General features: G+C 44.0%; 2 protein-coding genes across 2 annotated transcripts; one reads left to right on the forward strand and one right to left on the reverse strand.

Annotated features, from left to right (window-relative positions):
- The first annotated feature begins 145 nt into the window (after positions 1-145).
- On the forward strand, positions 146-3,185 carry LOC128471047 (cytochrome b-245 chaperone 1 homolog). Its single transcript, XM_053452889.1, has 7 exons — positions 146-237; positions 1,500-1,597; positions 1,701-1,742; positions 2,203-2,276; positions 2,536-2,632; positions 2,796-2,940; positions 3,028-3,185. Exons 2-7 carry the CDS (start codon positions 1,513-1,515, stop codon positions 3,149-3,151), a joined length of 567 nt encoding a protein of 188 aa, XP_053308864.1. The 5' UTR covers positions 146-237; positions 1,500-1,512; the 3' UTR covers positions 3,152-3,185.
- A 1,864-nt stretch (positions 3,186-5,049) lies between these two features.
- HEXD (hexosaminidase D) lies at positions 5,050-10,047 on the reverse strand. The gene is made up of 13 exons (XM_053452887.1): positions 10,011-10,047; positions 9,239-9,356; positions 8,808-8,917; positions 8,150-8,237; positions 7,898-8,062; positions 7,582-7,765; positions 7,354-7,425; positions 7,078-7,273; positions 6,841-6,923; positions 6,531-6,609; positions 6,070-6,171; positions 5,745-5,834; positions 5,050-5,589 (listed from the first exon to the last, which is right to left on the reverse strand). The coding sequence occupies exons 1-13, from the start codon at positions 10,016-10,018 to the stop codon at positions 5,421-5,423; spliced, it is 1,464 nt and encodes a 487-aa protein (XP_053308862.1). The 5' UTR covers positions 10,019-10,047; the 3' UTR covers positions 5,050-5,420.
- Between the last annotated feature and the right edge of the window lies 1 nt (position 10,048).

Genomic DNA, 10,048 nt, shown 5'->3' on the forward strand with positions numbered 1-10,048 from the left:
CTGCTGGGAAGCTTTTCCACTTATCTACCACCCTCAGTGAAATGTGACCGACTTTAGCATGCGACCCATCCTAGCTTCACGTTATTGCCACATAAAGTGCGACCCCTGGCGGTCAGATGTTGCAGTGCAAGATGCGCCTGGGTGAGTCATCCACTATCCCAGCATGCCTTTGGCTTTTTGTCTCTATGATCAGGAAGTACAGCCCCTCAGTCTAGGCAGACCATAGAGAAGAGGCAGGTATGTATCTATGTATCTGTGTTTGTGTGTGCGCGCGGTTGTGTTTGTGTGTGCGCATGAATGTCTTGCCACCTGACAGCCTGGGCTGGAATAACAGAGTCAGAAACATTGTGACTGTTGGGATAGAAGTTACTTTTGTTCCAAATTCCATTGATGTTTTCTGTATCAGTTCTTGAAAAGAAGAGGCGACCTCATCCGACTCTTATCTGTTGTTGATGAATGAAAACCAGATAATGTAACAACCGATCGAAAGTACGGCTAGAGTCCTGAAACGGATACATTTTAACGGCCGTACATCTGGGGAGATTAAACTGGATCTAAAGGTCTAGGTGAAACCAGAAAAAAATAGAATAATTTGTACAGTAATGACGATTATGCTTCTAGAAAGATAAACCGCGTTCCATTTTTAAGGGATGAACACTTTAATCTGGAATGATGAGGTCTCTAAAACGTGTTAATTGTTACACGTAGCGTATTCCAGTTCGATGCTTCCCCTTTTTCAATTTCACAATAGGCTCGCCCATTAACCCTCGCCCGGTTTACAAAAGATTGCATTATCTTTGTGATCCATTGCGCAACCCGCTGCAGCCCCCCTCTCCGCAGTGGGCAATTTCATTACTCCTAAGAGACTTTTGTGGTGCTATAAGGGGTTAATAGTAGTGAAGAACCCAAACATACAAAATTGAAATGATACACGAGTCCTTGATTTTTCTTTAATTGTCCCCTCTTTCTCTTATTTACCACGTTCTTCCTCGTGTTTCTTCTACGTTCTTCCATGTTACTTTTTTTCTAGCTTTTCTCCTCATCGAACTACTTTCTTCACCCCTCTCCTGTTTTCTGTTCCTACCTCCAGCTGTATCTCCCCCTGAGGTCTATTCAGAAATGTTTTAAGGTGAATCGAGTTGACTCCATCTATTCTCTAATCTCGAATGTCAACTAGAGCACAGTTCGGGCTGACTTGACTCAATTCAACTTGACTGCCAACTCAAGAAATCCCTTTAGAACCAAGCTGGTCATAGAGTTGAGTTCCAAACAGCTCGATTCCATATGAGTGGGCAAGTTGACCTAGAACCCAAACCCAACAAGACTCCCAAGCTCAAGAACAAACTCAACTACCGACTCAAGAAACCCAAGTCAACTTTGAGACTCAGTGATCGTTTCGACGGCTACTCAACCCAACTCAAGACTCTGTGGGACTCGACTTTTTGTGAATAGACGAGTATTGTATTAGTATTGCCTCAAAGCTTCTGTTTTTCTCTCAGCTCCAGATCCATCATGTATATGCAAGTGGAGAATCGGACGGGGACCCTTTTGCACTTAAAAAGGAGTCCGAGCATACGCTCCTGGTCTCTCCTAGTTGGTGAGTTATCCTATCATTTCTGTATCATTGGATTTTTAAATTAAAAACCTGCCGTTTTATGTGTTTTTTTTGTCCTATATTTAAATTGAATTCTCTCTTGTAGGCATCGGGTCTGTAGGTTTGGCTGCAGCTTATTTTAGCACGGGTAAGGTTCCTTTAAACTTACTTTCGTTCCAGAACAGGGACACTTTATAACGACGATAATCATAAAAAATGGCCAACTCGTTTTGGATATTTTGAACAAAATGACTCCTGCAACCCAAATAATTTGTCCTCCTCTACAAAAGACATATAGGAAAGGCACTTATCTGCTAAATGTTGCCAAAGGGCCTCGTGGAAGCTTAAAATTGTATCACATCAGCAACGTTCGATCGTTGTCATGTGTTTGGTGCAAAAAAAAGAGGAATCGAAACAGTATTCGTTTCCTGCGCTCACGGCACATTCTAGAATTCTAGAATTACTGAAAAGTAAAAACTGTACTTTTTCTGGAGCTCTCTCTGTAGTAAAAAAAAAAAAATAATAATAATAATAATAAAAAATAATAATAATAAAAAAAATATAATCCACCAGCTGATCGAGCTTTTACTTTACCCGTTTTTTGTCAGATACTTGGGCGTGGAAGCTGTTCTATGTGGCCGGCTGTGTATTTGTCGCTATACAGAACATGGAGGATTGGGAGGTAAAAGCTCTTGCTTGCGTATTCTATACAGATGCACTTTGGAACGACTGGGTGAGGGAGAAGAAGTCTTCTCCATGGGTCCATCGCTGGACATGCATACATGGTTTTGGATGGGGGGGGTCTGGTATGACATCATATCCCATGTAAACCAAGGGTTTAGGCACAAGTTCTTGGGATGAGGGCCCCCCAGGGATCTTACATGGGTCATTATGCCTTTGTGTTGTAACCTGATGGTTCCCCCCTCTCCTTCCCGCTCCAGGAAGCCATATTCGATAAAAAGTCGGGGAAGCTCATTCTGAAAACATTCAACGTGTATAAAAAGTTACTTACATTATGGAGAGGAGGTCAGGAGCAAGGTAAGGAGGAAGATTCCTATAGGCTGTGCCCGGAACACAATATATTTTAATTAAGATTGAAGAGATTTGTGACCGGTGGGTCATTCATAAAGAGCAATTGAGCCGTGAGGAAGGTTAAGACGGAATCCGGCGCGGCGTCCATTAGTTTTCTTTCTTTTTATAGTTGTGGTGAGTCTCAGTGAGATCCGAGCTGTGAACGTGGAGGAGGAAAAAGTCCGATATTTTGGAAAGGGATATCTGATCATTCTGCGATTTGCCACTGGGATCTCACACCCGCTGACGCAGAGCGCCGTGCTGGGAGGCAGGAGGTAAGGGAGCCGACGTCCATTTATTGCCGACGTCCCAGGGCTGCCATGTGAGCATCGTCCGATTCTCCCTTCTGAACTCTCTTCCAGCGACGTAGAAGCTGTGGCCAAACTGCTGACGACGTTCCTGGAGCTGGACCTAGCAGAACTGAGAACATTGGCCGCGGAGGAGAGCAGCGACAGCGAGGGCAGCCTGGACAAAGATGAAGAGTAAGAGGTCCCAACACGATGGGGAACACCAGTCCATTCCACCAGTCCATTCCAGCACACGACCAATGCATTCTCGCAACTCTAACCCGGTTCCTGATAACCATAAGGACACCGATTTTCTTACGCAGCGTCCCAGTGACATCACAAGTCCTTGTGACTCCTTTCATCTACATTCCTGACACCAAAGACGAGCGAGACGTCTTAAAGGCAGCTTAGCATTGTGATCCGGTTAAGCCCTCTCAATGAAACCGAAGAACATCCCCCTGTTTTACACACAACACAAGTTTTCTTTATTAAGTAGCAAAATCCAAAATACTACTTTTTCCCAAAACACAAAATATTCAAATGATTCAAATATTCAAGTTATTCTGCAAAACACGGAAAACATAGACCTGGCCTCGGAGGAGAGACGATCATGATGGCATCGTTTCGATCCTACCAAAGACCAGATCTGACCAAGCGCCATGGCTCCGGGATCCTTTTGAAGAACGATACACGTTTGCCAACAGCCCTCAGAATATTCAAAATTCAGAATTCTATGGAATTTTAACCTTTCTTTTTTCCCCCTTTTCTCTTTACTTTTGTATTATTGTGAGCCTTATTGCTGGATTGGTGGGGGGGGGGTCTGTATGGTACTTGAAGCTCCATGTGCATCCAGCGCATCTCCCTGGTACTATAATAATAATATATACTGGTACTTTGCCAATAACCCTGTGCTTTTATATACGCTGAGCGGTACAATATTTATTTCAGCCCAAAAAGCAAATATTTGGGGAAATATGCTTTCTTTTTTTTTTTGCAGGATCCTTGGTCGTTAATGAATACGCAACGTATGAGTGCGGATATCTCTTCGTTACTTCGTTTTTAAGTCATAATATTTATTAAGCTTAATTACACTGTAGGTGTATTTATCTTAGTGTTATATATACGGGGCCTTATTATAAAATATTAGATGCAGGTGACCAGTGCCTTCTCTCGGTAGAATGATTTAAAACGGTTACACATTCTAGGTTGAATTAACCTAAATTGTCATTTTTCAACCACATTTTCCCAGAAAAGTATAAGTAAAAGATATTTCTAAGGAATGAGATCATAAGCAAGGGGTCACAGGTAGCAGCCCCCTGCGCTTCCACCTGAATAGTGCGTTCAGCAAACAGAATATACATTCCCATTGATATAAAAATCTGAAGATGTAGTTAAATAGTACTACTTGCGTCCCGAAGTATCCAAACTGTAACCTACCAAATGTTTTTATGTATATTTATAACTTGCTTCACTATTTGTATTACTTGAAACAATGCACACAAGTGGTGTAGCTGTGGCTTTTTAATGTTCTTGTGGTTTTATACAGTGAATAAAGTATTATACAATGCCTGCTTTGTTCCCTGTTGTATACTCACGTTGTTATTGTCCGTCCCGATCGTTTTAGATTTGCTTTGCCCTCTCCGGCACTTTTTCTTCCTCTTTGTAACAAAATTATTACGGTGGAATCAGATCACGAATACACTTCAAGCAAGCTTTTGGTTGTCATAATGTTTTTTAGTCATTTAGTCCCCCAAAAAATAACATTATTACAGGAGACAGAAAATCAAAGTATTGTATTTTTTAACTATAAAGTAGATTGGACTTTTAAAACCAAACTCTTGGGTCAAAATAAATACTTTTGGAAGTAAGACATTCACTTAGAAGAGGGAAAAAAAAGACAGGATGCTCCAGGCAGCCTTCCGGATGTCCAAACACAACAAATTCTGTATTTCATTGATGGGTCTTGCTAGAACCCTTCAAATTATCTGAAGAAAGAGAGAAGCCCTACTGTTCCTCCTCTTTCTTCAGTCCTCCTTTTCCTCCACTTTCTTCAGTCCTCCTGTTCCTCCTCTTTCTTCAGCCCTACTGCTCCTCCTCTTTCTTCAGTCCTCCTGTTGCTCCTCTTTCTTCAGTCCTCCTGTTCCTCCTCTTTCTTCAGTCCTCCTGTTGCCCGTCTTTTCTTCAGATTATTTGAAGAGGAGGAGGAACAGCAAGACTTCTCCTAAAGTAAAAATCCACAGTTTTGTTGAAGAAGTAGGTACTCAGGACATCACCAATACTGCCTGATGCTTTGGGAAAATCCTATGTTGGTGGAAGTGACGATTGTCCAATAAAATTGTGGATTTATACTTCGGGAGAAGTCCTCTTAAGGCTCTCCGCAGGTCTTTCTGATTAAAAAGCGAGTGTTATATTGGAGGAAATAATCTAATCTCTCGGTTATGTTCAAGGAGGACTCGGGGGCAGCAGTCTTATGTTAGGTTCTCCAACGCAGAGTTCAGGTCGCTGACCAGTTCGCGGAGTTTCATGAAGCATGGCAGGACATTCTCTTCCATCCATTCCTCCGCAGCGTTTGGGGGATATACCTGAAGCAACGCTTTGTGGAGTTCTTCCAAAACTGGTGTCCATCTCGACACGAGGCTGGGGAAAAGTAACAAATGAAATAGACTGAATTCAACTTAACGATGGCTGCGTTGCAACATACTATCTTCTTTAAAAGTGTTATAGAACGAGGCGGCAAAGTAACTTCTTTGTAAAGATTTCATAATGTGTCTCACGATTACGGTTATAACCACCTGAGTGCCTCTGGCTGGATCTGCTGCACCATAATAGGATGGATCATTTTCCTTTTCCTGTGATAGGGACTGAACCAGCCTGTGAGGATCCTAAAATCCCAAACAGAGGGAGACTTGGGTACGAGATTCCATCAACACGACATTCTATAAACACTGTATTTATTACTAATTATTTACACACAAGTTCAGATACGGCTACAAACATTCAAGGTTTAAATAGTATAGATTTGTGGGCCTTATACCACTAAAAACTCTTTGATTATGAAGCGGTGGTGCCAATAAAGAAACATTCTATAGTGTCCCTTCCACCGCCGTTGGTACTGACCTGTGGCCCTCCAGAAACTCCTTCACCGATGGCTTCAAGAAAAAATAGATTTGTGTCACGAGTCCAAAAACCTCACTGCCAGGAAAATTACCGGAGAGATCGCTGTTACGATAGAAAAACTCTTGTTAATGACCATTGAAGCTTTATAAATATAAAAAAAGTCTTTCCCCGCTGCTTCAGCCTTCCGCAGCTAGGTCCATGGATAACGAAACCACAGCAACGCTCAGATCAACTGAAAAAGCTATATTTCCCAGTGGTTTAGTAATACGCTTGGTTTCTCAACAGTGGACATCTCTCAATTCCAAGTAAATGTATCCTGAATGTCTTTAGCTGTCAGCGTTCTAAAGTGGAACACTGTGTGTCTTGTGTAGCCACTACAAGTCTGCCTTACTTAACTTGCCCCAAACATACGGACAATTGGGAAGCACCCAGCACGAGGTCATTGAATATGAGAAGGTCACCTTGCAAAGCTTTCGATATCCAACTCTGACATTCCCAGGATGCTCTTCACCCAAGCGATCGCCTGCTCAGAACAAGAACCTGAGTTGGGAGACAAACAAGATTAGAAGATGGATATTCACAAGGGGGATCCCTGATCTATTCCAATAAAGGGCAAGAAAGGGATAAGGAACCACCATATTTGTTTTGGAATGCAGGGACACTGCCCAGAAGACACCAAACCACAATCGATGGAACGTGTCTTACGTGCTACGGCGTCTATCAGAGGGGAAATCAATTCCTGTTAAAATGAACACGGACAAATGTCATTACCGTTCTTCAGAGTCTGCAGACACACGGCAAGGGACGGGATTCCCACCGGCAGAAGCTCGCACAGCACAGAGAAGTGGTCGTACCTGCAAGGTGGAAAGAACAGACGGGTCCGCAGGCATTGGCGATGTATTTGGCCAAGATAGTTAGTATTAAACATTATTTTGTATGATAGAGTGCAGAATACACTGCGAGGTCAGTTACACCTGGGGAGGAGGGATCACTTGGGACTTCTCTTACCTCTGCCATCCCGTCAGTGCTATCCCTTGCAGGGCTCCATACGGCACTGCCGCTGCCACTTGTAGCCATCGCCTGTGGTTCTCCAGGTGATGCCCGATATGGGTCAGCTGCTGGTTGGCCCCCGTGGCTCCTTTAAATGCACTGGCCAACCAAACCTTGTGAAAGCCACATTGCCTGTATTTCTCCACAAGAGCGACTACGAGAACGAAAGGATGGGTTAAAGTCCTCAAATCTCGACGGTTACATTTTCCGCTCAAAACGGTCAAACTGACGTACTTCTGTTTTCGACATCCAGGTTCGAGGTGTAGTCCCAGATCATTGGCTGCAGCAGAGACGGCACTCCAGAATCTGAAAGTTACAGCTTTTATTAAATAAAGGATGCTTGAATTGCCAAAGATCCCATCCCCCGATGTGTCTCCAACGATCAAATAACAGATATACATTTTTATATTTTAGGAATGGAAACACATTTCTAAGTTCACTAAAGTGGTTCAACTTTACCACCTGTCAGGGTGTGGACACTGGCTCCACGAAACATATCATCCCATGCGATAGGTGTGACGCCCGTGAATGTGGACGTTATATACGTAGCCACGGCCTTCAGGTGGGACAGGAAGAGCTCTTCCATTGTAAGGGATCCATTGGAAAGTTTCAGTTTGGATTCCTCGCCCTCACCAAGGAAATAGACCTATAGACGGGAGGAGGGAACATGACTACTCACAGCCGACAACACACGTGCTATTAACCGCACCGAAGGTTTTACAGTAATTAGGGAAATGCGTGGGTCAACCGAGTCATGTCTGCCGCTTCCTCCTCATACCTCATCGGAGCCGATATGGAGCCACTGGACGTCTGGATGAAGTTCCATCACCTGTCGGATCATGGCTTGGATCAAGTGCCGAGATTCTGCTTTGTGAGGGTTCAAGCTGTTTGGGTAAATCTGGACCTCTCTCAGGTGAGAGAACTTGCTGTGCTTCAGGACGAACTGGAGATGAGAGAAACCCCCAAACTTAGCGTAGACATCAACCCACCGAGACCACTCGAAGGCGCTCTGTACAAACCCTTCACCTACCTCCATGTGTCCAAATGTCTGCACCAGCGGAATGACTTCCAAATTGTGCAGCTCAGCCAACCTCAGTATCTCTCTGATCTCCTGAGGGCTGGGAGGGGAACGGGGAGATTTCATTATCAAGCTTCCCATCCGAGCAAAAAGTTATAGACAGAGCTAAAGTTAATGGATTATTATCTTATAATGAACAGGAATGGAAGATAGAACTTTGTATCTTTTTGACATAAATCAGTCTTTACACAGAAACATCCCTCTTGTTGTTAATATTTTTTTTTTTCCAATTCTCCGTTTATTGAAAAAGTAACAGTACATAAGTAGGTGAACAGTGCATCAAGCAGCGAGACACAATTGTACACGTCGGGCGAGCGTTACACTAGAGGGTACCAGTTCGCAAAGGCACGTCGGGCGGCAAATATACGCCAAACATGACAAAGGACAAAATAAAACCATACACAGTGAGCATAATATCAGAGGCACAATGTCACAGGATATGGCGGCAAAGAAGCTTGTACCGGAGAGTTGTAGAGATAAAACAAGCAAGAAAATAAGAAAACAAAAACAATAACAGCAACAATTACAATACCGCACGTGAAAGTTGTTAATATTTTTAACCCTGCGAGTTTGGCAAGACCAAATATCATAGTATCAGACCAGGCGTTACCTGTATGCATGTGCAGCCCTGAGAGGGAGCAGCTCCCCGAAATATGGAAAGGTATCTTCATATTCTATGAGCAAACCATTTGCTCCGAGAGCAGAGAACAGAGGAAAAACCTAGAGGACAGACACGGTCAAGAATAAGGCAAATTAAATATGAGTATTTGCATAGGAGACCCCCAAAAGGACTAAGAAAACTCTGGGCTTTCGCCCCCAGTCAATCCACTTCCATGTCCCACTGATGTTCCCTCGCCTCCAGCGTGCTACTATGTTACAAGAAGACAATGAGCGGCTCTGAAGGTTCTAGAGTGCAGGAATGCTTGGGATAAATTATCGTCCAGCTGGTGGACTGGTTCTAAAGCATTGCGTCCAGATCCCTCGAGGAAAGCGGCTTTCCATATTACGAAGTTGGACCACTGCCGTCACTCTCAGTGTTACCTCTGCCAGATAAGCCACTTTTGGCGGGGCTCCCTTTAGATCCAGATGAACCAAAGTCAGATCAAAATTCACTTTTTTGGTTTCTGACGACTCGCCGCCGTCTACGGGGAACTTCTGCCTACAGTTGGATAAGAAAGCATTTTATCAATGACGTTTATTCTATATATTCTTATGGTGACCGTAAGCAGCACGCTGTCTGCAGGAGCTGATCTACTTTTCCTATCTCTCTCTCCACATGAAGGTGTCATTTTAATAAGCGGCAGTCCGACGGCCGGCGACCGGACCGCCTGTCGTAATATGACCTGCGCTGACACTAGTACCGGCAACTAGACATCCTCACCGCTCGCGTTGTTGGTCCTTACTGGGAATAGAATGTGTAACTGGGAGAAGTGGGCGCAATGGGACGTGTGGATGTTTATTTAACCTCTGCTATACTGGAATGTGCGTACAAATACATACGATTGCACTTTATGAGTGTAAATGGTTATACTGGGAACTAGAAGAGGGATACTGGAACCTCTAGCAGTCATGCGGTGCTGGGGACGCGAAGCTCACTGCATGCAGTTGTGGTTTGGAATGGATTTACCAGGGGGGTGTACTGGTTATAATGGGAAGTATACACAGGGGACATAGCATGCAACATGAGGGGCCTAGGAGAATTTAAAACGATACTGGTTTATACTGGCCCGCTGTAGGAGTCCAACACACGTACTGGGACTGTACTGGGACATAGGGGGTGAACTGAACACAGGGGACTGAGCTCTGCTCTCACCCATCCATGCCGCCGGCTGCTCCGCCCTCGATTGCTTC

Source organism: Spea bombifrons, chromosome 13 (genome assembly GCF_027358695.1).
Source record: "Spea bombifrons isolate aSpeBom1 chromosome 13, aSpeBom1.2.pri, whole genome shotgun sequence".
Classification (NCBI taxonomy): domain Eukaryota; kingdom Metazoa; phylum Chordata; class Amphibia; order Anura; family Pelobatidae; genus Spea; species Spea bombifrons.

Bases quoted from the DNA above. Each gene is read 5' to 3' on its own strand.
- LOC128471047 (XM_053452889.1), top strand. From the start codon at position 1,513: ATGTATATGCAAGTGGAGAATCGGACGGGGACCCTTTTGCACTTAAAA. The intron at 1,598-1,700 runs GTGAGTTATCCT...TCTCTCTTGTAG, and splicing joins CTCCTGGTCTCTCCTAGTTG to GCATCGGGTCTGTAGGTTTG. The intron at 1,743-2,202 runs GTAAGGTTCCTT...GTTTTTTGTCAG, and splicing joins TGCAGCTTATTTTAGCACGG to ATACTTGGGCGTGGAAGCTG.
- HEXD (XM_053452887.1), bottom strand. The intron at 8,238-8,807 runs GTAACGCCTGGT...TTCCCCTCCCAG, and splicing joins AGGGCTGCACATGCATACAG to CCCTCAGGAGATCAGAGAGA. The intron at 5,590-5,744 runs GTGGTTATAACC...ACTTTTCCCCAG, and splicing joins ATCCAGCCAGAGGCACTCAG to CCTCGTGTCGAGATGGACAC.